The sequence below is a fragment of the Aspergillus homomorphus genome, assembly GCF_003184865.1.
Source record: "Aspergillus homomorphus CBS 101889 unplaced genomic scaffold BO97scaffold_23, whole genome shotgun sequence".
In the NCBI taxonomy this organism is placed as follows: Eukaryota; Fungi; Ascomycota; class Eurotiomycetes; order Eurotiales; family Aspergillaceae; genus Aspergillus; species Aspergillus homomorphus.
In genome coordinates, this window is record NW_020291909.1 from 442890 (window position 1) to 469625 (window position 26736).

At 50.8% G+C, this 26736-nt stretch overlaps 7 protein-coding genes across 7 annotated transcripts; 3 read left to right on the forward strand and 4 right to left on the reverse strand.

The window, feature by feature from the left end:
• Positions 1-691: 691 nt before the first annotated feature.
• On the reverse strand, positions 692-1108 carry BO97DRAFT_103317 (uncharacterized protein). Its single transcript, XM_025689850.1, has one exon. The coding sequence runs from the start codon at positions 989-991 to the stop codon at positions 761-763; it is 231 nt and encodes a 76-aa protein (XP_025550545.1). The 5' UTR covers positions 992-1108; the 3' UTR covers positions 692-760.
• On the reverse strand, positions 1109-3902 carry BO97DRAFT_103334 (C6 transcription factor rosa). Its single transcript, XM_025689851.1, has 4 exons — positions 3706-3902; positions 3603-3645; positions 3301-3501; positions 1109-3232 (listed from the first exon to the last, which is right to left on the reverse strand). Exons 1-4 carry the CDS (start codon positions 3730-3732, stop codon positions 1227-1229), a joined length of 2277 nt encoding a protein of 758 aa, XP_025550546.1. The 5' UTR covers positions 3733-3902; the 3' UTR covers positions 1109-1226.
• Positions 3903-7870: 3968 nt separating this feature from the next.
• On the forward strand, positions 7871-10537 carry BO97DRAFT_435377 (SAM and PH domain-containing protein; the record flags this gene model as incomplete). Its single annotated transcript, XM_025697722.1, has 3 exons — positions 7871-7873; positions 7929-8120; positions 8186-10537. 3 exons carry the CDS (start codon positions 7871-7873, stop codon positions 10535-10537), a joined length of 2547 nt encoding a protein of 848 aa, XP_025550547.1.
• A 1227-nt stretch (positions 10538-11764) lies between these two features.
• On the forward strand, positions 11765-12950 carry BO97DRAFT_103399 (NACHT and Ankyrin domain protein). Its single transcript, XM_025689853.1, has 4 exons — positions 11765-12389; positions 12473-12537; positions 12600-12791; positions 12842-12950. Exons 1-4 carry the CDS (start codon positions 12001-12003, stop codon positions 12868-12870), a joined length of 675 nt encoding a protein of 224 aa, XP_025550548.1. The 5' UTR covers positions 11765-12000; the 3' UTR covers positions 12871-12950.
• A 2985-nt stretch (positions 12951-15935) lies between these two features.
• Positions 15936-16466, forward strand: BO97DRAFT_103374 (uncharacterized protein). The gene has a single exon (XM_025689852.1). It carries the CDS (start codon positions 16031-16033, stop codon positions 16310-16312), a length of 282 nt encoding a protein of 93 aa, XP_025550549.1. The 5' UTR covers positions 15936-16030; the 3' UTR covers positions 16313-16466.
• A 699-nt stretch (positions 16467-17165) lies between these two features.
• BO97DRAFT_392505 (vWFA and PH domain-containing RING finger protein) lies at positions 17166-20955 on the reverse strand. The gene is made up of 5 exons (XM_025693872.1): positions 20479-20955; positions 19741-20422; positions 19458-19687; positions 18705-19407; positions 17166-18652 (listed from the first exon to the last, which is right to left on the reverse strand). The coding sequence occupies exons 1-5, from the start codon at positions 20729-20731 to the stop codon at positions 17506-17508; spliced, it is 3015 nt and encodes a 1004-aa protein (XP_025550550.1). The 5' UTR covers positions 20732-20955; the 3' UTR covers positions 17166-17505.
• Positions 20956-24913: 3958 nt separating this feature from the next.
• Positions 24914-25581, reverse strand: BO97DRAFT_103505 (uncharacterized protein). The gene has a single exon (XM_025689854.1). The coding sequence runs from the start codon at positions 25418-25420 to the stop codon at positions 24974-24976; it is 447 nt and encodes a 148-aa protein (XP_025550551.1). The 5' UTR covers positions 25421-25581; the 3' UTR covers positions 24914-24973.
• Positions 25582-26736: the final 1155 nt, after the last annotated feature.

The following is a 26736-nucleotide window of genomic DNA, read 5'->3' on the forward strand; positions in this document are numbered from 1 at the left end:
GGCGGCAGGAAAGGAATCTCGCTGTTTCGGTGGCCGCGCGGATTGGGTGGGGTTTTTGGGTTTATTTACAAAGATAGGTAGGTAGAGGTTAGGAAGTACCTAGGTATCGTGTAGGTAGTGGGCGCGCTTAACCTTAACTCTTGAGAGGGCAGTAAAGGAGTAGTGAGTTCTTGGCTTCTTGCGGGAACAAAGGGCAGGATTGAATCTGGTGCTGTTGGCGGAGTCTGATCGCAGGCGCCGTTAGTCTTCCAGACTTTGTTGATTTGTCCTGGGCTACTTTGTAGTAGGTATTGAATGATTCTGAGTCGACTGACTGGTTTGTGTTGCGAGTCTACTGGCTGATGTGATTTGTGGTGCAAATAATAACATGGCACGATGTCCGATATTGCGAGATAAGGTTGGGGTAGGGGGGGCGAGTGGAATCGCCCTAAGCGAGGCAGGAGTCCTCCCTGCGGGTTACAGGGTCCATTACCCTAGCGGTGCATTATTGCAAGCTCGTGAATTATCGAATAGATGAAGAGGCCATCGAGTACTTGGAACGCAAATCGACAACTTGCATTGGAAAGACTAGAAAAACTGTCACGGGCAATTGCGTAAAAGAAAAAAAAATGCAAAGCAAATAATGTGGTATAGCGAGAGAATTTGAAGGGTATAGAATCATAGACAAGTCGTAAACAAGATGCAGAAAATGGTTAATGAGTGACAGAGATGGAAAAAAACTTGAAGTCACGCGCCCGTAAGACCCGGTCAAATGAAAATACTAATAAGAAAGACGTATATACTGGACCAACGATATTGACATAGAGAATGTGGTGGGGAAGATCAAAGAACCGCCCAGCACGGAAGCCGAGGTAAAACCCGGAATGGGAAAGAAAGCAGACATGACAGCATCAAGCATGGCAAGACATAAGCATAAGACATTGAACCAAAAAAAAAAAAAAAGAAAGAAAAAGCGGACAGAAGTGCAGGAAGTGGAAGTCAAAATTCGCATATACCACAAAATACTCTTGAACTAGCGGGAGATTCTCAGTGGGAACGCAATGGCGACATGAAATTCAAAGTGAGGTGGAGATTTCGACAGAATGCATGTTGTACTTGTAGAAAGGTGTCAATATTGCCTTTGGATAGGTAGGTCGGAGGAGTCAGATCCTGTTACATACCTCCCAGGCACTTTGTTGGCCGATCGTCCAATCGATCATGTTGAGCTTTTGGCTCGTTTTCGCGAACTACATTAGGAGATAGTGCCACTTTTTCTTCCGCATGATCTCACGCCAATGAATGTGATTCTTCTCCTCCTGCTGCGGGTACTGGTCCTGTGGCCGGTACTGCTCTGGTTGAAGGAATTGCTCCTGTTGATCGGCTTGCAAGCCGGTGCTATCGGCGGCCGCTGCTGTTGTTGCAGCGGGTCGTTGTTTGCGGGTTCTGGTGCCGCTCCCGGGAACAGAAGCCGTCTCATCTGCTACTCTCCAGAATTCCTTCAAGACGCGGTACATGCGACTTATGCTTCCGAAATGGCCGAGAAACCCCAGTGCTGCGACTCTTTCGGCGATCGTCTTCCGGAACAGGCTTGCTGGTACGGAGTATATGCCTGCCATAAATAGCGGCCAAACTAGGCAACGGTCGAAGCCCGATGGACCCGGCGGAATACATTGTAGGATCTCGCCCATTGCTGTAATCCAACTCATAACGATGGGATCGTAGCTATCAAACGTAGGAAGAAAGCTATGAGCGTAGATACGCGCCGCAATGCGAAATAGAGCTGTGACAATCTTCGTAAGCTGCTCAGGCTTGATGGCACCCTCTAATGTGTAGGGGTTTTCGACTGCCGGATTGACGGGCTCGGTCCAGTTGATTTGGGAATTGAGAGCGCAAACATGTTGATACAAGGACAAGTCGTCAACTCGACCCTCGATCCAGAGCGATTCCAGACAAGAGATTTCTGAGATCAAGTACATGACGCGATCGTCGCATCCCATCATCTGTTGCAGTCCGGATGATACTCCGCTCAGATGCTTGGTGCGATAGGTATGAGAAAATTCCGGGGTGACGCCAAGCATTGTGCTACCCAGGATGTCGATCCATGCGATGAGAGAGACATTGAACTGGCTTGGGGTGCAGTCCAGCTTCTTCACAAGGTTTGAGACGGCTACAAAATGCTGATTCCAGGGAATGTCGGGCAAATAGTCATCGGAAGTCCCCACCGAGCAGTGGAAAAATATGAGCCCCAATGTTGCATCCATGATCTGCAAGTGGCCAGTGCCACGGTTCAGAATCCTTGACAGTTGCGAGATCGCTGCATACCGGTGTTGCACTATGTCGTGGTCCATTTGATCATCAAGGCGCATGCTGTTCTTGAGGTGTATCGCCGATACGCTCAGGCAGCAGTGAAGGTAGGAGCGATTGTTCTGCATGAGTTTCAGTATCTCACTGATATGCTTAGGAGATTTCTGTGTTGCGCCGAGTATGGGGAACACGATTTGCAGAACCTTATCCACAAAATGGTCGAGCAGTGGACGATCTCGATCTTCCACGGAGATCAAATTCCTTAGTGACTCCGAGAGCGGTCGGCGGACGCTTGAGTTCAGCGAAGATGCCGTTTGAGCCGTACTTGAAGGCTGCTGGTAGCTCTTCTGCGAAGTGAAGCTGGAGGGAAGCCAGTTTTGGGCTGTAAGTTGTGCTGATTCGGAAGGCAACTGTGCCATCCCAGTAGGGGTAAATGTCGGTGGTAGAGGGGTTGGCCCTAAGGTTGATGACTGAGAAAATGATTGGGTGTGAGGGAGACAGAGAGGTTGAGAGAAGGACGCAGACTGTGGCATCGTTGGTGTATGGACGAATGGCGAGGTCAAGGGGGCGGATACCGGAGTCGGTGGTAAGGCGGGTGTCCGGGGATAGGCCATTCCCTGGGTATAGGCCGATCCCTGTGGATAAGCCACTTCTTGGGGATAAACCGGTCCCTGGGGATAGGCCGGAGGTGGTGGTAGCACAGAGCCCTGAGGGAAGAGAGAACCCTGGTCGAATGTTGGGCCCTGAAACAAAGCAGGAGTGGGAGGCAACGCCATGCCGTTCATGAGGCTATCCTGCTGAATCTTGAATTGACTCTCGCTAGGCGTAGCAGGGGTCGGAAGGGGCTGCATGATTGCGGTCGGTTGTTCCACGAACACTGGATTGGTGAAACCATTGTCCATGGTCACAGGAGGCTTGTGAGCGAGCGCGCGAATTCGATCCATGTACTCTAGACAGCACAGAAAGAGGTTAGCAAACCTGAATCTGCGCAATATAGTTGGCGTGCATCGATAGAACCTTTCATGTTTCCTTCCTTTTCGATGACTTTGGTTTGCCGTATTCTCTTTTTGATCATGTCTTTCTGCCGTCGCCGTTGGTCCACGCTCTGCCACCAACCGGGGGTCCTGTAGTCGCATTTCAATCCAAGCTTGGCACACGATGCGCATATTGGACGAGTCTCATCACACTTCTTCCGTCTTAGACGACAGGTAAAGCAGCCTGAACAAATAACCGTCAGTACTGCCAATCCCCTTTGCTTGCCAAACTCTAAGCTATATTCTTCTTCCGTTGGCCATCCGCGAACTGGGAGCACACTCTACCTGATCGAGATCTCCGATAGGATTTGACTATTGCTTCGTTTTCCTGAATGGGGGAATCGGAAAGGTCAGAATCAGCTCTATCGGAATGGAAGGATTCTTCCACTGCTGCCTGGCTCGAGGAAGATGCCATTGCGCTTGACTCCCTTGACTAGCGGTCTTCAATGCTGCACAATGGCTTGGTGAATGGTGAATCGAGACCGATATAAAAACGAGGAGCCTCAATAGGGAAGCCAAGGCATCGGTGGGGCTGTATGACAGCCTCAACGAGAAGGCACAAAGTCAATTGCTTGTTTGATATTCAAGACGGGTATGAAAGTGTTCTCGGAGTCTGATTCTGAACGATGATGTTTCAGAGAATGAAGTTCGAAACTTAAGGTGGCATCGAATAGGTCTTTATCAAGCCGTTCATCTTGAGATCTGAGATATGATAAAGTCGATGGTGTGCATCTGCACAAGTAAATCCATGCGCCGATGAGTTCTATTTTTTGCCTACCCCAGCGGCTGCTAGACAAGGGATCATGTTTCGAAACCAACTTGATATGCACAACCTGTGGGGAATTTCTTGAAGAGCAAATCACCGTCTATAGTTCAATGCTAAAGAGAGCGCGAAAACTAATTTGGGATCTATGGTGGTGGTCGCTGTATGGAGAGTTGGTAGACAAGGTGGTTAGAACGTCGAGTCGCCGATGGCATTTAGACGCGCAGTACTGATGGGTGCAAGGATCACCTGGGGGCCCATAGGTTCCTGTCAGGGTCTATCCGTTCGTCTTAGCGCGAACCTGAGGTTAGCGGATAATCGATCAACATACATTGGATGAACTATTTCGTCTGATCGAGTCTCGCCAATGGTGTATGTGGATTTACCAGCGGCGTAGAAAGAGAACATGTAGATTGTGTTAGTTCCTCGTTTCGCTTTCTAAGAATAGGTGTCGAACTTCGGCATCTCTGCTACTATGTTGGAATCTCTGTCTCTTTCCCCCTCCTCGATCATGAAAGTGTGATCATGCCGTACTAAACGCTGGATTCATTTGAGAGCAAGGTACAACCATGGGGTCACCCGGAGAAAGTAGACAAGAGCGTTTCCATTTCATTCTCATGAGAAATGGGTCTCCAATCAATTCTCATCACAGCGTCTAGGCCGGATATTGCACGGTAATCATTGGCGCTGATGGCATCCGGGCGCCAAACGAGACATGCCAAGCTTCAGGGTGGTAGGGCTTTGACGTGGTGAGAGCCAGTGGTTCAAAAAGCTCAGGTTACCTGTCATGCAGGTGCCAGGTGGAGGAAACTCGGCCCGTGCATGAGCGGAGCGGGTAACTGACGCTCGGGGCCACGGACTTCGTAGCGTGAAGAACCCTTAATTAGCAACATGGTAACCGCTGGGGCTTGATCTTCGGATGTTGATTGATGAATGCCCTCAGTTAGCAGGTAACTAACAATGCATAAATTTATATTTGGTACGTGGCTTCTGCAGGTAACCCTGCTAAATTCTAAGAATAGCTTGAAGAAGATGTCATAATTAGCAACACACCCCTGTCCACGCCCCGAGAAAAGCATAGCACCGGCATTCGCGAGGCATTCATTCCATTGGCTCCTCTACAACTTCGTTCTGCACCTTTGCTGTAGATGACGCCTCGTTAATCTCATTAACTACAGACCATACCAGATCTAGTTAAAGTGTTGTTAATTTTGTATATAGGTTAAAGTATTTTGCATTAGTGCGAAATATAGCCAATGATATTCTAAGTCTCACAGCCTATAACATCCAAATGAGGGGAATTTGACTCTATACTTATCGCATGCTACTGCTTGGCTCCACGGTAAACTTGGTTCCTGGATTGTCCCCTGTTGATGCATTCTTGCTGTGCCATCATACGCTATTGTTGCCGCTGCCGCTGCTCTGATCCTTTCTCCGATGCAAGCTTCTCTCCTACCAATGTCTTCGCAATGACTTGTGGCTTCCACGCAGCATTCCTAGTTGCCTCTAACACTACCAACTGCACATTATGCATTGAGATCAAGTTCTTTCCTCATCACCACCAGTCAAACCGTGTCGCTAGACTGTGTCCGTACTGTTCACCTCTCCCTCGGACACGGCACCTTCTCGTGCGAAGCTGCTGAAGTCTCTCCTCGGGCACCTATTCAAACCATAACAAATATTCCTCAGATTTTGTATCAGAATATAAAGCTTCAGGCCAGTCAGTATAGGAAGTTTGATATGAAGTTCATATGTCTAGAGGGGTGCTAATCCTTCACTCGTCTTTGATCGCCTCCTCGAGCATCATCCAGGAGCGATCTCATTTCACCGCGCAACAGCCACCTTATCTTTTGACTGTATGTGACCCAGCTACGACGCACAATCCTACTTAGCCATTGTGACTCTTTGGCCGATAGGCTTGAATCTCTACACAGTCACGGCACCAAAGAACAGGCATCATGGGACACTGTCAAAGCAAGAATCATGAAGTCACTCTTTGCACAGCACACTTGACTGAATATGCACAAAGGGACTTGAACAGTCTGTTTTCTTCATACCTCGCGGCAATCATCCAGAATGGCGTTAGGAAGTGGTGTAGTTGGCATGTGCATCTTCGTACATGGCTATCGCTCTGTGGCTCATTTTAGGGAACGTTTGTCCGAGCAGCCTCACACAAGCATGTGCAAAGACTGGCCTTTTTTAGATAGCTAGGTAGGTATGAGATGTTGTGCTCAAAACTGTCATGCTATGAATTACAACTTGTTCGAGGGGGCCTCCAGATTGATGCCAAACGGGAAGCTTTAGCCAGTCGCCATCAGTCGCCATCCTACAACTCAAAACACTGCACATGGCATTGTCCTCAGGGGCGGGGGCTACGTGACCCTTGACATCCAGACTCTGTAGACTAAGCTGCAGCGGCAGACTCAAGTAGTCTTCCACAAAGCACACCGGGTCTAGCTCTTCGCTGCAATTCTTAAGATAAATGGATTACTTAGTTGGTTCTTAGCATGCGAAGGTAATATGCATTATGCCATGAACATAGTTGAAGATATGCTATGAAGATATGTTACTAGAGTGAGGAGGAAATATGACCGCCAAATAAAGTCACCAGTGCAAACTTCATGTCCGGTCCTGGAAAGCGAAGCCGACCGCCGGCCGGTATACCCCGACAACAGGGTGGTGGCTATTAGCCAGGAGAACCACTATCACCTGATAACGCATCTTCTTACCGCCTCTACAACGCTTGACCATTACTCCAACTCAGTCTACCTCCGCATTTTGCCGCTTGACTCCCGGCGGCATTTAGCGGTTACATAGCCTAGAGAACTATCGCTAGCTCCTCCTAACCTCTACGCGCCAGTATACAGAGAACGAATTTTGTACTGTATCGACCACAGCGCCTAAGATTAGAGCTTACTGGTCATGAAGTGACGTTTCAGATCTTGTTCGTAAGGAAGATATCCTGACTGCTGACGAGGCCGGCTCTAAGTATGTGGAAACCAGCGGTCGAGGACCAGACTCTGGGACAACCGAGCGGCTCGCTGGGATCCGGATCCTGCCACCTAAATAGTCCTCTTCAATGATACGCACCCGACTATCACATCTCGTCTCTGTACAGTACCTTCAGGAGACAGGTTTCCTACTAGGAACTGGTGAAACCAGCAGTGCTCGGGGCGCATACATCTGCGGGGCAATCACAGCCAGTCATGCCGTGCTGAGAAAGTCGTCACGGCAGTAGCGCCAACAACCGACCTCTCAGCGGCCACCATCACCCGCCGAGATTTCACCACTCTGCCCGTTTTACTCTTCTCCCAGGTGATGGACCTGGATTATCCCTCACTTTTGTCTTTCTCCGCCTTTTTCACCGTCTAACCGCTAAGCTAGGGCGACTCGGATGTACCAACCACCGTGCTCATCACAGAAGCAGCTCAACGCCCGCCTGCCGCTGGACCAAGTCCCCTTCATTGTTGCGTTATCCGTACTTCCAATTCGTTCGATTCAGCCACGAGTGACGGGCCTGCCTAAAGGATCCCGGCGTGAGGCATGTAGAACATGCCCACTTATTCCCGGAGGGGGCGTTGTACATAAACTCTTCCATAACCTGATCTTTGCTGTCCCCAACAGCGCTATTGTTGTGGTCCGGAGACTACTCCAGATTGCCCCTGCTTAAGCACTAATTCAGCCTTCCATCAACCAACAAACACAGAGCGCTCAGCCCTCACTCTGGTGTTGGTTTCTGGTGTTTTCTTCCACTTCCCTTGCCTTTGAGGCAACCGAGATAGTCTCAGCCATGGTCAGCCTTTGATCCCCGACGGGTCTCAGATTATTATCTGCTAACAATAGTATAGGCAACCCACCTAGCCTACAGTGGAACCCTTCCCGGAGCCCAGCTCAAAGAAACAGAAGCATACTATGCTGCCCGCAACCCGATGTCCCGACCGGTGTCGCATGCCACCATCATGGAGGAATTGGATAGTGAGAACGACGAGGATGATGACTTGAGTTATCTCGATGAGTCGCCCTTCACAAGTGTTGCTTCGGTAGGTGCTAGCACAGTGGCTCATTCTTCATTCATAATATCATGGCTGACCTTCGGTGTGTTCAGTTTGGTACCGGGAGCACTTCCTCGGCCTCGACGTCAGATGAAGTGACTACGCCAGACTCCACCGGCTTGACGGCCTTTGACTTTCACATCGATGAAAAGCATGTTAGGGGCCCGTCCGGGCCACACCTTTTCAGGTCATCCATGGACCTCTCGGAATACAGCAGCTTTGTGGGGACTGATGCAACCTTCGAGGATCCGCCACCCAGTGCCATGGCGGCTTTTTACCAATCTGCTTCGAAGCTCGATCCGTTCAGAATGGATACCCCAGTTCCAAACCGGATTGCAATTGCCCCGCAGCCTCAAGCACCGCCACAGCCTCAACCTCGCCATCGCCCGCAGCAACTCCAGCTCGACCCTCAGATCCATCCAGCGGCTTATAGCCAAACTTGTGAGGCTCCTGGCCTGAAGACGCCAAGCCTGACAGCATCATGTCTAACCGCACCAAGTCTGACGACGCCAGGCCTGCAGACTCCTGGTCTGAAGGAGGTGTGGCAATGGTGCCCTGGAGACGTTGTGAGGTGGTTGCATGATCAGGGGTTCGATGGGACTATAACGGAAATGTTCTACGTGAACGATATCAACGGCTCTATTCTGCTTGAGCTCCAAACCGAGGATCTGAAGGAGTTGGGTATCCAATCGTTCGGAAAGCGTCGGATGCTGATGAACGCCATCAAGACACTTCAAGAGAGCCCACACACCACAACCATGAATGTTCCTTTACCATCGGAAATATCGTCGGTCCCCCCAACACCTCGCACAGGTTTCACTGTTTCTAGCTCAGATTGTCCATCAAACCCAAACCCAGATGGCTATGGGTCTGATGCCTCTAGTGGACTTGCGCAAGATCAGCACCACTTGGGAAGCCGCTCACGTGTACCGGGTGACATGCTACCAGGGGACTCGGTCTCTATTGTGGCAATTGAGGAAGTTCTTCCTAAGCTTCACAGTTGCTCGAAAGGGGAGAACTGCCGGAAATGGCAGAAGCAACAGGCAAAGCTAGCCCAGCTGGCACAGGATCTCCCCATTGGCAATGTGAATGGTAGGATCATCCTCACCGGAGACCCTGGTAACCCCAAGACTGCACCTAATCTCATCAAAACGCCCAAGGTGGATCAGACCCCTTCCCTTGTTGCATCCTCTGATGTGCTGGGTCCATTGCAAACACCGCGGAGTCTCGGCCTATCGAAGGAGAAGCTCAATGAGGTTCAACCTCGAGACCCGCAGGAAAATGTCCGAAACTTTCTGAGTTTCCAACATCTGAGTAACATACAATCCATCAATGATCCTGCAACCCCTCCACAGGAGTCAGCTCGTTCTCCAGAGTCCTCGTCACCTATGTCACCAAAGGGAAATCCGACTCTGTCTGAAAACCTTCGCCATCTGCCCAGATTGATGATCCCGGGTACAGATGACCTGGACGACGACGACGACGAAACCTACACAAACTTGTCGGCTCAGAGGACTGTTACACAAGAATATCCCACTGCCATTCCCAGAGGTCAACAGCGTTACGCCTATGGCACGGCAGAGTCACCCGCGGACTTCTATCGAGATGACCCCCATTACAGTCAATATACTCCATATTCCGAAGTGGATGTTCCCGTAACGGCATTCCCGATCGGGCTCATAGCGCGGGAGGATTCTCAATCCGTGCCTCCCAACATGCGATTTGGGTCAGACCGACTGAATTTGGCTGACCCTATTCACCGGCCCTCATCCACCAAGGCAATGAGACCTCGGCGCAACACATCTCACCAGAACACACCGAACTTGAAATCACTTGACGAGCGTCGTGCCGTCAATCCAATTGACACCCCTGAAGACCTTGCGCAGGCTCAGCGTATGGGACATGGTTCTCCGACCAGAAGGTCGCCAAATGACGTCACTCACAGTGGTTGGATGAAGAAGCGCAAGACCACCCGCCTTTTGCGCCATGAATGGGAAGAGAATCACTATACCCTCAAAGGAACCCAGCTTGCCAAGCACGCTGATGAAGCCTCTGCTCAGCGGCACTCCAGAGCTCTGGAGTATATTGACGTCGACGACTATGCTGTGGCCTGCTCATCACTCGCATCCAGTTCGAAGTTGACCGCCGCATTCAAGAAGACGGTCCTCAAACGGAGAAACAATGGCGGTAATGAGTCTGCGTTCGCATTTTCTCTCATTCCGGCCACCGGCAGCAGCAACACCATTGTCGACAAGAAGGCTCTCTTTCTGAACCCTGGGAAGTCCCATCACTTTGCAGTCAATACTCGTGACGAACGTATTGACTGGATGCGAGAATTGATGCTTGCCAAGGCCTTGAAACGGGGTCGTGAGAACGGGTTTGACATGAGCAACAATTTCATTTAAGGACCCATCACAACCCCAGACATTTTTACGTGATACCCATGCCTCACCGATTTTCATTCAGTTTTCCTTTACACCCCCTTCATGCCCGGTTCAGTTGTATTTTTTTTTCACGGCCACGCAAATTCCCCTCATGAATGAAACGAATTCCCTATGCGTATGATTGCCTCCTACCTGTACCTTCTGGCATATGAGCGTGATTGTGGTTGTATCTTAACTTTGAAGTTCTATTTATCTTGTTTTTCGATTGTCGTGTTTGCCTTGTCCCTTGTTCTCTCTCATTTCATCTTCCCTTTGTGAAAGCTTATGGTAGTAATTGCCTCCATTCGGCGCTTAGAATGTGCTCTACATCGGGCGCTTGACCTGGCTCACGCCTTCGTCGCCCTCTACCCGGAGAGTCTAGTCAGCTGTTGATGTATCCATATTGTTCTTGCATCTGTTGCTCTTTGCCTTGGTAAAACTTCTCGGTCGTCTAGCAGAGGTGCGTGATGATTTGCAAAAGTGAAAGAGGAAGTTGAGCGAGAGACCGAAGCGGGTCCTTGCGTAGATAGATTTGAGAATAGTCAATGAACATTAGGAGACAGAAAACGTTACAGTAGCCCCGACCGATTGCCAAAAAAGCATTGAGGAGTCGAAGAGAAAGCTTCGAGGTCTCTGTACTTTACCAGTTTTCAAGAGACACCATGTCCCAATGACCACATCTGAGCATGGGGCCGCAGGCCGCCGTTCCTTGTGTGGAGGCAAGAATCGGGCTCGGAGTACTTCAAGCCAATAGCATAGATGCGGAGTCGCTCACATCGACAGGCTTGTGTGATTCAAAGCAGTATTGACATCTCAGCACATGAGACTTGGAAGACTGAATCCAGTCGGGCGCTTAATGCAGGGCGGAGAGTGGTGGCTGGTCTAGCCACCGGGCCACCCGTCGACCGTACTTCAACCAACCATTTCCTTGCCCTCCTCCAGCGCTTACAAACAGTCAACCTTCTTCCATGATACATCATACATGACGTCCAATTACCACCGACTCAGCTGCCTCCTGGGCCGGACTGACCTTGCACTTTTCCATGACGGTCATAGCTCCGAGGACATCGCCTGACCGATAAGGGGACATTGTCGCCCGACCCCTCAGTTCCTGGATGATCGATGCAGGAAGATCCACGTTGACATTAGTCCATGCCACTATATACGGGTCGTCTTGACTCCTACAGGAATTTCTTGTTTAGCCGCTAACATGTCTGTCATCTCACTCGCTGGATCTGGTGTGCTCAAGGAGCGGCGCGTTTTGGCGGCTAAGGCAATGTTGGACTCGTCCTTGTGCTCCAGGTTCTTCTTATCTTGTCATATACGACTTTCTCGCGGTTTTAGGTTTTTTCCACATTTTATATTCTTACCTTGACAATCTCGATGTGTCTGCAGTCTTCCGCAGTGAGACGGGCTTCATTCTAGTGCTTCTGTCTTCACCAAGTATGATCGAGGTTCATGGGATTTGCCTTCGCCTGACACAGGCAGTACAGTCCCTCCGGGCTGCTATCCGGTCCCTCGGGGGCGGTCGGGAGTCCCAGGACTCTTCACAGAAGGGGATTATGGTCATGAGCGAGATTTCGGACCTAATTCATCAACTCAAAGATCATATCATCTGGGCTGAGGAGAAATGGATTGTAACGCAGCCCCGTCTGCATACATTGGACGATCTCCTGTCATCACTGAATACTACGATCGCCAGTCTTGAGATGAGCCTCCAGTCGGGAGCTGTCAATAGTCGCACATACAAAAAAGGCATTTTGGACAACACATTCATTCCTCGGTTCGAACACTACAAAGTGGCTTTCATTGTGGCAATGCAGCCTGATTCCTGGTATTGTGTGCCCCACAGAGAATACCCCGTGAGGGTAGCTTTGCTTGATCATCCTCGTGAGCATTGCTGACCGCATTGTCAAGTGAGAGGACTGCCACAGAGCAAAATCTGAAAAGCTACATACGGGCATGCCGTGAGCTGGATTCATGTTTGTCCCCCCTTGTCATTGGATCTTCTCCGGATGTGAATAGAAGGCTGATTCTCCTAAAGCGCGCAATACTCCAGTCTTGAACGAACATGGATACCACAATATCACGAGGCCGATCACTTCCAAGAACGTTATCAGGCTCACCGAGATGTGCAGTCGGCGGGAAAAGGGAACAGCTCAGTGGATATTCGAGGAAGAGCGGTATAAAGATTGGCTATTTGGGTCTTTTCGAACGTTGTACTGCGTTGGACCAGGTAAGCAGGCCCCACAGTGAGACAATGATGTATGCTAAGAAGGCTCTTAGCTGGGGCTGGCAAAACCTTTCTTGCGTAAGTGGTCCTGCATTGTCAGTCTTATCAATGCCTAATATTTCGGTTGTTTAGTTCGTCGGTGATCGAGAGTTTACAGCACACATTCAAGTCTCCCAACGTCGCAACCGTTTTTCTGTTCTGTGAAGATGAAAATGAGAATGATCAGGCCTCATCAATCAACATGATGTCAAGCATCCTTGCTCAACTTGTCGATCGCAGAGGTGCAGCGTCTCAAATAACAGCCTCTCTCTACAATTCGACCGCTTTTGCCCAGGGCCAAGTATCGGTGAAGCTATATCAAAGTGCGATTCGAGCGGAGCTGTGTTATTTCTCCAAAGTGATATTCGTCATCGATGGACTAGACCTGTTTTCCGACAAAGATCGCATTCTGAATCGATTTCATAAGCTTCCTGAACATACTCAGTTTCTGATCACTCTACGCGAAGCAAGAAATGAGAAGGATGAATGCATACCAGTCCTGGCATCACATAAAGATCTTGAAATCTATATCAACACGAGGATCGAGGGAGATACTGGTCTGTCGGCTCTCTTGGAACACTATCCTCTTCAATTTAACCTGAGGGGGGCAATCATCGCCCAGGTGATTGCGCGATCACATGGCTTGTAAGTCCATTTTTTCTTGCAAAGTTAACGATCCGGTATTGACATTTTAATAGGTTCCTCCTGGCAAGGCTGCACCTTGATCTACTTTCACGATGCAGCGATGCAAATATTCTTCAGACGACTCTTGTTCATCTCCCCCATACGCTCAATGATGCTTACGCAGAATCAATGAAGCAACTCGCCAGTCACAACCTATATGCCAGTCGCTGTATATCTTGGACTTTGTATGCTTACCGGCCTCTGACTGTTGCAGAATTGAAAGCTGCTGTATTCTGTGAGCCCCAGAACGGAGCTGCGCAGAAGGAACCGTCGTCCTTTGACCATATATTGCATGTCGAAACCGCGGGTCTTCTCATTGTCGATCCCATCACAACCGCAGTTCATCTGGTGCACCAGACAGCAAAGGAGTACCTTACGGGAGCGGCAGCCCGGGTCTTTTTCCCGACTGCACGCAAACATATTGCAGAGACATGTCTCACAGTTATCGCATCAGATGAAGCTGTCGATGACTGTTATGTGAATCGGGGAACCACACCCAGAGTTCCGAGCAGCAGCCTTCTTGGCTACGCCGCCGCTTACTGGGGAGATCATGCCCGGGAGGCACCTGAAGAGGAGCAGACAACGCAAGTCCTCATCGGCGCTTTCCTCAACAAGCTCTGCTGGAGACGCCCACCGGTCGGCGATGATTATACTGTGGATGACATGACGATTCCGTCACGACTGGGGCTTGGCAAATACTTTTCCGACTGGAGCGCGCTTCATGTACTGGCTTACTTCGGAATCACGCCAAAGGCGAGACGACTCATTGAAAAGGGCGTTGATGTCAATGCCAATGACAATGCTTTAGGGCTGACAGCGCTTCATTGCGCCGCATACCGTGGACATGAGGAGATGGTCGAGTTGCTGCTGGATAACAAGGCAAACATCAATGCGATCTGCAAAAATGGTAATAGTGCAATGCATTACGCCGCAGACCAGGGGCAAAGACGAGTCATGCGAATCCTGCTCTCACGACGTGCGAACTCTCGGACGGCTAACCGTAAGGGTGTCACGGCTCTGCATATGTCTGTTGGCACTGCGTTCGATGAAGCCACAGTGCCGCTGCTGGTCAAGAGTAGAACTGATATGGATGCTCAGAATGTTGTGACAGGGAACACCACGCTTCATGTTGCAGTCGAACTCAAACGAGCACGTATCCTTCTCTTTCTTCTGGAGAAGGGCGCGAACATCAACGCGTTCAACAAGCAGGGCCTCACACCGCTTCAATTGGCTGCTAAGACCGATAATATTGAAGCGCTTGTGCTGCTTCTCGAACGGGGTGCGAAGGTCGAGATGTGCTCGCTCTTCGCTCTCAGGGCAATACACATTGCGGCCGCAGAGGGAAACTGGGTTGCTTTCGCCATGCTTATGGTCGGCGGCGCCGACATCAACGCATGGGACAATGACGGCGAGACACTGCTACATAAGCAGGCCCGCCAAGCGTCCAGTACGACCGTCGCGTCTCTGTTGCTGGAACACGGTGCCAACATGGAGGTCTGTACCAGTCAAGGCTACACGGCCCTACAATGTGCAGCCATGAGCGGGAACAAACAGATGTTCTTCTTCCTACTAGAGAACGGCGCTAAATACGATATTGAGACGCCGAAAGGCGAGACACTTCTGCACCTTACTCCTCCGGCCAGTCAGGATTGCCTGGACATACTCGCGACTCTTGTGGATATGGGTCTCGACGTGACAGCCACCTGTACCAATGGATGGACCCCGCTTCACCAGACGGTTCTCGTGGGTACCGGCGCGCCGGATATCGAGTTCGACAAGACGTCCGAGTACATTGAGCTCCTCGTCTCCAGCGGGGCCGACATCAATGCCGTCGCCGCATCCCCGAAGGGGGAGACCCCTCTCCACCTCGCCGTCGTCGCGACAAACGCCCGCCCATCCCTGGTGTCCTATCTGGTCGGCCGTGGTGCGTTCGTGAACTGCATGACCAGCGAAGGCAAGACGCCCCTTCACTTAGCAGCCGAACGCGGCCGCAACTCGATCTTCCAAACTTTACTCGCCGCGGGGGCGGACCTGACTATTAAGGTGCCAAGCAGCACCACTGACGACGCAGAGTTGGACGACGGACAGACACCCCTAGATATTGCACGGAAGCACCCACTAGGGGCGCTCTGGTTTGATGACACTGGCAATCTGCAATTGAGGGTAGAAGACAGTCAGTGTGGAAGTCTGGCAACCCCGATCGAAGAGCTCGACACGGACTCGGCGTCTGAGTCGGACGACGAAGCCGGTAATTCGACTTTGGTCGAGGACGAGATGTCTCAGCTTAGCTCTGCCTTCTCGGCTCAGGTGGTCTCCGTGGTCGAGTGAGGCCGGGAATCCTTTTCTCTTTCTCCTTTTCCTCTTCCACCAAGATTGCACATAAAGGAGACGGTAGGATGGTAGTCTGTGATCACTAGCATTTATTTCAGCATATCATGATGGGTGTCCAGGGTTAGCGGAAGGCGTCAAGGCGCTCAAAAGAGGTTTCAATTCTTTCGTCTCGTGATGATTTAAAATCAATGCCAATCTGGCTTGTCTCTGTCCCTCTTTTTCTGGCTTCCAGAAACCACAGTGAGCTGACAAGTAGAACAAAATGCTGCCATTCTTCCTCAAATAGAGCATCGACAGGGAACCCGAATCACCCTAGGTACCAATGTGAATCCCACCAGCACAGATATCGCTTGTGCCTCAAGACCACTAATAGTCACACCTACACAGACCAAGGCACAGCACACTGGGCAGCAGCCAGGACTCTCCTAACATGTTCATCTCCCTTCCCCCTCCCTTTCCTGTACCCGTAGTCGCCCAGCCCATCATCCCACGCCATCCTCCCCAGCACCCAGCACCCAGCACCCTGTCCGAACGCAATGCACCATGCACCATGTATGTATGTACCACGTACACGTAATACCCATGCATGTACAGTACTTACCCCGCACGCCCATCCCCTGCATCCTACCCCACCCGGCACCGCAAATATCAAAGCAGAATTTCGTCTTCACCGTGTGCATATCAAGTAGAAAAGCGAAAAGAGAGTCAAATAAACCCAGCATCCAACACACTGCGAACTGACACATAGGCGCGAAAGCATTTCATAGAAGCCATGAAAAAGGGGAAGGGAGATAACAGTTTGTTCAACGGACGGGGCCTGGTTAACCTGTTTTCAAAGCGCTTGCAAGCTACCTGGCGACCTTGGGGAGCCTGGACAGAGGTTGGTTCGCTATGCCTGATTTGGCTTTCTTGGGTTCCTGGGCACTGGACTAAAGGAGACTGTTGGGAAGGTTGTCGTACGGTAACTAGTTATGGGTAGTCATTAGCTAACAACTATTGTCTCTATGTTGATGTGGTGAGGGAGAAAGGGGGAAGTGGGCGGTTAAAGGCTGTCGGGCGCTTAGCTTGCTCTATGTAATATACCTCCGTGAGCATGTTGTAATATCTCCTTTGCGAAGGCACGGCTGCAGTCACGGGTCTCGTTCTTCGGATATCAATCGGAAGCTAAGGTGATGTATCCAATAGTCTCCTGTTGCTTTGTTATTGCGACTGAAGATGCAAGGCGCGACACCATAAGTAGATATGCATCTTTACGAACGATGTATCTTTCAGCAGTGATTCAAGCACTCATATAGATTTATTGTGAAAGACACTAATGTATTTGGAAGTTCTCAAAAATCAACACCGTACCTCATCAATGACACCATGCGTACCACCAAAGCCGTAAAAATCATTCCCAATATCAGTCCAGAAAGACCAGGCAACCACCCGCCAATTAAGTTAGAGAAAATAAGGTTGTATGTACAGAAACTCTCCCGGTATGGTATAGATATACAATTAAATGCAAGGTGAAGGGGAAATAAAACCGTGGTATCATGTCGCACAGTCGTGGTGAACAGAGTGGTATCATAAGTGGCAATAACAAGGGAAAAATCAAAACAAAAAAGCCGATCCAAAATTCCGGGAACAAGTAGAAGGCGAATGTTGTATGAGTTGAACGAGTTTATTCCTCCATCAGCGCGTCGTCACTGGTCTCTCGCCATTCTTTAGAGCGTTCGGTTAGGCGTCGGACACCCGCCACGCGCTGGGCCCAGTGAGCTTCGGCGGGGGAACGGAAGGTGTATCCGCGCTGCGAAGAGATCACGCCGATGCCCTGGAGGACAGCCTTGCGAGAGTCGCGGGAGAAGACTGCTGGGTGGTTGATCCACTCCAGGGCAGCCTTGAGATCGGCATCCAAGGCGGTCATGGTCTGTGCGTCAACCCCGGCCCCGGGCGTGATGGTGGCCGTGTCCGAGGATGCTGAATGACCATCGAACGAGGACGATGTGGGAGTTCCGCCTCGACTACCAGTATCACTGGTGCCAGATGGCTTCGCGCCTGGAGGGAGAGGTGGTAGACTACCCTTACCAAGGCCCTTCAGGATACTGCGAGTCTCGGTTAATAGATGCTGTGCGCGATCATGCTGCCCCCGCGACACCAGGGTCAGTGCTCTCGTCAGCATGTCGGACGTCAACAGCTCCATACGTCGCTGAACAATCGACGGGAGAGGTGGAATGGGAGGGCTAGCCGGACGGCCAGGCTTGGCTTTGGGGTTTGGTGGGAGCATAGTGATAGCCAACAGCGAAGGCCGAGGAGAATGTGTGAGATGGCCGTCCCGCAAGAGATCACCATAAGTGAGATCTGCCTGGATCAACGGAACCTCCTCCACACTAGACACACGCTGGTCATCAGTATCCGACACGCCTCCAAGCGCCTCTAACCCAGACACAAGGCTCTCCCATGCGTCTTGGGGCAGGCTGTCTTGACTCGAATTGTCCGGGGGAATAACGAGTTGTACGAGAATATCGCGTTTGTCCCCAAAGCGAAGATCTCCAAGAGCAGCCTCGGCATCACGCCCAGTAGCCCGTTTTGTGGTATGAAGAGCACCGCTGATCTTAACAAACTTGGCTGGGGACCCCTCAGGCAAACGAAGCTTGAGCTTGACATTTTGGTGCGAAGTCGTTTGCAGAGACCCCAAGCAACCAGCCACGCACTCGCGGAGCATCATCCAGTCTTTGACGTAGAGGTATGAGCCTTTGGTCCGAGTTGACAGCTCGATCATCGTATCCGGTTTGTGGGTCAGGCCGAGGCCGAAAGAGTGAATGCTGATCCTGTTTGTTGTCAGTATATGGGTTCTCCTAGATGGGGAGTATGGGTACGAACTTAGCAGCCTCCGCTCGGGAAACAACAAAATCAACACTTTCCGGGTCGGACGTGGAGGAATCGCTGATTAGAAGGATAGTCGAGACGGGATTGGCCGACTTGCGCTGCATGAGCAAGTCCATAGCCACATTGGCACCTTCAACAACGTCGGCGCGAAGACTCTTCTGACCAACAGGGCGAATAGAATCCAGAATCTTGTTCCAACCGCCCCAGTTCTTCGTAGTCATGCCAACAAGAGGAACACCTCCACCACTTGAACCAAAAGTCACCAGGCCCATGCGATCGCGAGGGCCCAGGTTATGCACAAGGAACTTGAGTGCGTCGCGCAGAAGAGTGATTTTCAGGCCTTGCATGGATGAAGAGACCGGAATCACAACGACGAGGTCGAGGGGGATGTGAATTGACGACTGGTATGGGCTGTCCATGCCAGCATTGGTATAGTCGGTTATAGCCGTGTTGTTAGAGCGAGCGGCTCCATGAGACGAGTTCAGCGAGGCCTGACGCTTGATCTGGCTGGCCCGGTACTCTTCTTCCTCTGCGCCTGAATGATCCAAGTCAAAGTCACCGTTTCGAGACATCCCATCCACCGGATGAAGATCGATAAGGGCCCGCCGCCAGATGTCAAGTTGGTTCCGAGTCGGGAAGCGCAGATAAAAGCAAGGAAGCTCAGCCACAGACAAGTTCAGTGCAAGGACAAGGTCATCTAAACCAGTCAGCAATCAAATCTTACCTACTCTTGGCAATTTCACTCACCCGGCGAAATCTCCATGCTTTTGAGATGCTTCTTGATCAGAATCGATCCTTTCAGCGTCGACCTCGTAGGCTTGGGCTTGGTCGGCTCTTCATCGGGATGGCGAGGGGGTTTGCTTTTCTTGTCTTTGACACAGATGAGCATTTCGCCAAACAAATAGCATTCCAGCTCTTGCCAAGACTGGCGGTCCTTTCCCACGCTCATCTGGCCATGCAGTCGAAGCTTGCCAAAGCTGTGATAGTGTCAGTTCAGGATTTCGGTGAGATGTAGTTGATTTGGACTTACCGTTGGAATTCCAGACCATGCCAATTGTCCACCTTTTTCCGCAGATGCTCGGCAAGTTCATCCAGACTCTCTTGTGGCTCGAAAGGGATTTGTCGGGGCTCTTGAACGGTGGGAAACCGCATTGCACTCAGTATCTCATCCTGTGGTTGCGGAGTGACATTTGCTGCGTGGCGCAAATCGTCATCGTCGGGACGCCAACTACCCTCTGGCACTTCAACGGTGACCAGGCAGGTCAACGCCTGCTGTTGGCGAGACCGGTTGAGGGTGGGGAACTCGCTGCGAATTGTCACAGTTGGCGCCGGGATCGGGTTCCTCGTAACCGGAGGACGGGGACTGAGGTCGGACTCCATGGCTTGCACATCGTAGTCATGCCGTCTAACATTGGCCGAATGGTGTGGATCATTGTAGTCCGTAGACGATCCGGCAGCACTACCGTTGCGTGAATGCTGTTGACGGGAGCCCTGGGTGAGATGCTCGACACGATCTCGGTGGCTACCAGTATCTCGGCTATCGCGACGAACATACATATCACGGCTCTCACGGTGGGTATTAGGCCGACTTCCTGCATCACTGGGACGACGTCCGGGAGCTTGGTTTTGATCCCATGGAGTAGGGGCGGTGTAGCCACTTCGTTGTGTTGCTGCGTCGCTAGTCACCGAGCGGACGATGTTGCTAAGTTTCTCTTTGCGCGATGAATTAGCATGGGTTGGTCTAATTTCAAGCGCAGATTCCACCTACCAAGATCGAGCACATTGCCTCCCCGACTGGTATCCAACCCAAGCGGCGCATCGCATGTGGGGCAGTACTGGCCCTCGCATTCGCGGATAAACTCATAGAAGCAGGCCTCGTGCGATACGTGGGTGCAGGAAAACTGCAGAACCCGCTCTCCCCGCAAGGTGTGCTCTAAGGGCTCGTCGCACACGGCGCAATCACTGCCCACAAATGTTCTCTCCCGCCGCGTCCGGCTGCGGTCCACATCCACGGCCGCCATGGGATTTCCTGCACCGAAGGAGCCAGAAGACGAATTGAGATTGGGGTTCGAATGTCCGTCCTGACGGGAAGCGTTTGGATATCCGGACGTACTATTGGCGTTGGACGGTGCACGGGGTCGGGTGGGATCGGAGTGGCCAGAGTAACCGCTCCCCGGACGCTCGCGGTAGGTGAATGAACGAAATGGGCGTAAGGAACGAGTATTAGAGTCGGGGTGAGAGGCGTCTGCAAGCGAGAATCGTCCGTCCAGGTCAGTCACAGAAGAGGAGAAAGTATTCGGGGCTGATGGACCTCAGCAGAAGACACGGCGGTGGGGAAGTGAGATGGTAGGGTCGCATAACACAACAGATCGGAGAGAGACAAGGACAACGATCACTTTTTCCTCTCCCTGGAGTCTGAAGTGACGGCCGTCGTCTTCAATAGACAAAGAGCAGCAATGAGGCGCGAAATTGAGAGGAGGCAGGAGTGTAAAGAGAAATGAGTGGAGAGCACAAGCAGGTGAAAGAAGTGGAAGAGACAGAAATGGGTCCAAAGGAGAGACAGCAAAAGGACTGTTGCAGCAGGAAACAACAATATAAGATTCAAGCAGCCGGAACTTAACGCATCCTCATGACCCACGCTAGTACCAGAGCAGATAAGAAAAGCAGTGCGTGGTGACGATATATAGACTTACGAAGCGGAGACTTCTTTTTAGAGCGCCCAAACAAACCACGCTCGGATCCGTGACGGCCTGGAATGTTGTTGGTTCCAGGATTGGAATCCGATCTAGAGGGGGGCCGATGTTTCCACATGGGCCTGTTGAAACACAAGATTGACTGGGGGGGTGGGCGGAATAGGGACAGGAGAGAAGAGGATGGAAGATAGAGGGAGGGAGGGAAAGGTGAAGCTTGCAAGTGCAAGCAAAGCAAGTCAGTCAGTCAGTCAGAGCCCTGAGAAGAAAGAGGATTTCCTACTTAGGGGGAGGTAAAGTGGAAACCAAGTGGGGGGGCGGAAGAAAGTGGTGGGGGTAAGACAACTCTGAAGCAAAAAAGGGCCCCCGATGATGAGAATGTGAAGCCAGGGGAGGTTGGTGAGCCAAAAGGTTGGAAACACCAGGTTCACGTCGGAAAGGAAAAAGAAAACCGACGAGAGGAAAAAGAGAAGAAAGAGAAAGGAGGAGGTGAAAGTTGGAGATATCATGATGGTGCGAATAATTTTACGACGGCGCCGCTGATAACCCACTCCCACCGGAGCAGAGCTGGATTGGTCCCAGTTGATTTTCTTTTATTGGGATTTTTGATTTCTTTTATGTTTTTTTATTCTAATCTACTTTTTTCCAATTAAGCAATCTTCTCTATTGGAGGAAATCTGGCGGCGTCTTTTCCATAATTCTACGGAGATGCATCCCACTGGAAAAGGCTGCAGGTACTGCAATTGAGCCGTGGTTGCAGCCCCCGGGAAGAAAACCATTCAAATTGGAGTTTAGGTAAGAAAGCAAAGAACAGGAAAGAAGAAAAGAAAAGGAACCGAGAAAAAAGAACCGAACTAGCCAGAAGTGGGGCAAGTGGCAGCCAAGCCTTATAGCCATGGATGCTGCAAGCTCACTAAGCCAACCCGGTGGGGCAGCTCCAGGGACTGGAAAGTTGATACCGTCCGGTTACCGTGCCAATTACTCTCATTTACACCTCGCCGCCATTCATCCCAATGCTGCTTACCCCTGAATACTATCTACCTACCAATGGGTCATCGGTCCTGAATAAACTGCAATGGCACGAACCCTCCGGGCTCAATATAGCACGGCATTCACTTTCCTAGGGTTTCCTCGACAGATAGACCACAAAGTATGTGAGGTGGAAAGGTTCAAGGGTGTCATCATCATCATCATCATCATCATCATCATCATCATCCATCCCATGCTCTCGAACTTCATAACCTAAAGTCACAAGCCACTAAACAGGCGGATAGACAGGCATCCATCAATCGATATTGTACCATCAAATCTCCTTGCTGAGATTATGCAGGTGCCTCTAATGATTTCCCCTTGACCTGGATATATCCATTCCATCTATCAGTTCCTCATTCTCGGAGAATTTCTCTTCATCTCTTCGTCATCATTCATCAGCCCAGCCACAACCGGGGTTTAGTATATGCAGGTCGCCGCTATTGGGGACCGTCATGCGCCTCATCGGACTACTCGCGGCCTTCCAATGGCCGCTAGACTGGGCGGATCTCCGCCACTGATGGGCCTTGGGGAAATAGTGACATGCGGAAGACTGATGATACCTATTGAAGTATGTATAATGATCCACGGTGCTCCAGGCGATACTTTTGCACAATACAGCAACGATTGACCTCAACAATGCGCAGTGGGTTGTCGATCCCTTAGCGTTTTCTGTCAGGCCTCCTAGCACTCTGGTGTGCTTCTCCTGAGTTCCTGAGTCGAAGTGGTGAACTAGTCTCGACCCATGGGAAGTTGAAAAGCATGGCAGGAGTGTAAGTACGCCCGTAAGTGCGTAACCAATGACCACCCACCAACGAGTGGTGTTGCTGCATAACAGCGGGATCTCCACAGTGGATGAATTTCCACCCGCATGGCAAATGCTAGAGGTACCATACAGCGCCAACCTGACTTGGGCCCTTTCTCCTAGTCCCCGTCCAACTCGAGACTCTCAAACCTACTTTCCCCTTAAGTCTGAACAGTTCAAAGAAAAAAGGGGACACAGGCACTCAGACCACCTCTCTGCTGAAGGGAAGGATAAGAATAAACCCAGGCTAGGTTCCTCTTTGTTTGACTCTGTGACTCTGGACACCCACTCACTGAGAGACTTCTTGACACTCTGCATCGGACGGATGAGTAATCCACCGGAACCCGACTGCTGGGTTGAGTCCAAAAATCCGACGATGCGGGGAATCCATGGCTAATATCGGCTCTCTCTCCACTTCCTGTCCCGATCGGTATGGAAGCACGGTAGCCAATGTATCTATCTATCCATCACAGGCCAAGGGACGCTGGAGAGAGGCAGACTCAGGAGCCAAGCAGGCTGTCAAGGGCTCAATGTCTGCAATGTGGTCAAAGAAATATTGCGTTAAGACATGAAAGGCAGGCCTTCAACTAGGGCAATAAAGATCTAAGGTAAGGTTTAGTGCATGGACTTCTTGGTATTTACTGTACCGAGTACTGTCATGGGCCATCCTCCATCGTTCGTGGGCGCAGCAATGCAGTCATCCTCCCTCCCTCTTGCCTTACAACATCAGGATTCAGCCCCCAGTCAGCTGAATCCTATAGGAGCCCAAAGAAGCTCGCAAGCTGCCATGAAACGCTGTCCAGCCCACGGATGATCGGCCCCCTTCCGGCTTTGCTGGATGATCGTCTGATGCGAACCACAGAACGCTTTATCGGAGGTGCTATCCGTGCGGTGCAGTGCGTTAGCTTGGGAGTCGAGCGCTTTACCTCTCCATTCCCTCAACTTGATAGATGTAAACTCTAAAAGATACCCCGACGCATCGTAGCAACTCACTTCCTTTCTCTGACCATCCTTATGAGCATCATTGGTGCCGGTAAAAGCGAGGGGGCTAATGAGTCGAATTGTGGCCCGTCGCGATCCCGACCGGGACCTCATCTTGGCAGTGCATCCTCTCCGTCAAAGCCAGGCTTCATCTGCTATCAACCAGTCCCTGGACCTCGTTCCTGAGAAACCAGGTCTACAAGGGTACGACCAAACTTGTTCCTTCCCGAGTCGAGGCTTTCGCCAGTCTGATGCATCACGTTCCGTCTTGCCCAATCTTTGCACCATCGCGCTCAACCGTGGGTCGTCTGTGGCAAAGCACGCGTGCTGGTTTGACAACGGTAAAGCCACCGATAACGTTTAGGTTCGTTGGATGGAAGAATGGAACGCTGTCAAGGTCAGCTGACGGAATCGTTCTCCAACTGTTTTCCACGATTCTTCCTCAGTCGGTACAACGAGAACCGACGGCCGACTCGGCTCATTCTTGCCCTACCAGGTGTCGACCACCTACTGTGAAATCTCCAGTGTCTATACTCGAGATGGCGGATCATCCATCTCATCTGGAGCCTCACGATTCCGATCTCTGCTTCCCCGTACCCGGATTTCAACAAGACGCACAGGCGGCAAAATTTCATTGACTGACTAGTTATGCACGAGCCGAGGCCTTGTAGTGCTGTCGGGGTCAATGATCACCACCACTGTCTCCTTTCATCTCCACCGTCATGGCGTTGGACTGGTCAGATGTCGCCCTGCCCAGCTCAACGGACCGACAAATGAGCGAAGGCTGGGGGAGAGACCTGGACAAAAGGACAATCAAATGAAAATAGCCACCTGAAGCAATGGCAGTCTCGGACATTCCGTGCAGACAAATCCACTACCCTTGTGAGGAAGAAACTACCGGAGCGACCATCCTTGAAAGAGCAAGACCGTCGCGCTGCCCGGTGGCCAAACAACCCATAATTTACCCCCAAGCCAACCATTATCCCAGACAGAATCATGTAAGCGGCCCCTAAATTCGCCGTTGACGAAATGGCGCGGAGAGAAGAAAATATCCTTGTTCTCGAATGGGGGGTGAAACAATCGTGAAACCCGCCTAACAACCACTTTTTGAGAGTGTAATTTCGATGGTTTGCCACGGTCCGGGTAGCACGGCTTTGGACAATGGAATGAGTTTCATTTGACTGGCACTCGAACGTATCAAGCATTGAGAAAGTACGACTTCAGCCTGCCTGATCTCACCACGATGCTGCTGTCAGGTTGTTGTCACAAAATGCGACCTGTCATGGGCGACCCTCCCAATGAGGGATGCTGCGATGTGTGGGACCAAACCACTCCATTCGGCCGCTATTACCAACCTCATCCATACCATTTTGTAGAGAACTGCAGAATTCAACCTCACAGGATAAGGCAGAGACTGCCTCCGTCTATCTTCTACATATCGGGGAGAGTATCTTCAGATTCATCTTCCCAGATAGGTTATCGAGCACCCAATAATCCGCATAGTCTGGGCCTCACGCAAGGTACTTTCCATCGATCTGTGGGTTGCGACGACGATCTTCCGTAGATTACCTCGGGATTTGATCATCGGTTCATCATCGGATCTGCTCTATGTACTCCCTTTGGCAAATAATCTATTGATGCGAACACGATTCAAGGTGCTTATTTTGTCCCTCTACCTCGGTACAGAGTGGAAAAATCATAATCACCTAGCATGAGCGTTGCCTTGTGTACGAAGGCATTGATCACATACCCCTTTATCGATAGGATTATAAATAATCTTGTGGGGTATATTTGATGCAGTCACTATTGCGAACATCACGTCATTGCTCAATGCTGAGACTCCAATTGTCAGGCTAAATGATTTAGCAAATGAGTGGTTTCTCGGGACTCCGGGGGAGTAGTGTACTTCTCAGAGGTAGCGTTTCGTGATCGGTGGCTATGGCCTACGCTACTAGACTAGGCTATTAGGTCTCTGGATCAGAGCAATTGAGACTGTTCATCTGAATTTGAGAACCAGAATGATTCGCGACAATTATCCGGTGCTTTCCCATAGGTATTAGTTATGAGATCATTCTAGTCTACCTACTCATTAGTTTTGTTTACATCCTTCCATCGGATCATGTTATGCGTGATGTCATCCACAAAGGCACAATTTAGATGACCTCTAGGCTCCTAAAACAAGCCTTTCGAACCCTTCCTCTTCAGTCCTTGCATCCGGAATCTCTGGTTACCAGCATCCATACCATACCGGTCAATACACCCGAGCAAACTGGATGTGACCGTGAAAGATTTCCCCTCCACTCGACTAGCACCGACTAAGCAAACTTAAACGGAAGCAGAGACGAACCTCGACTCCAATGCGATTCCCCACCAAGGTTTTGCGGCTTCAGAACACAACAAATCGCACTCTTCAGCCTCTTCCAGAATTCTTCCGGACTGAAAACTTCTCGCGATCTACCGAACCTTGAGACAGTAGTCCGTGAACTATCGTCGGAGATAGCCCAGAAGAGGCAGTTTTCCT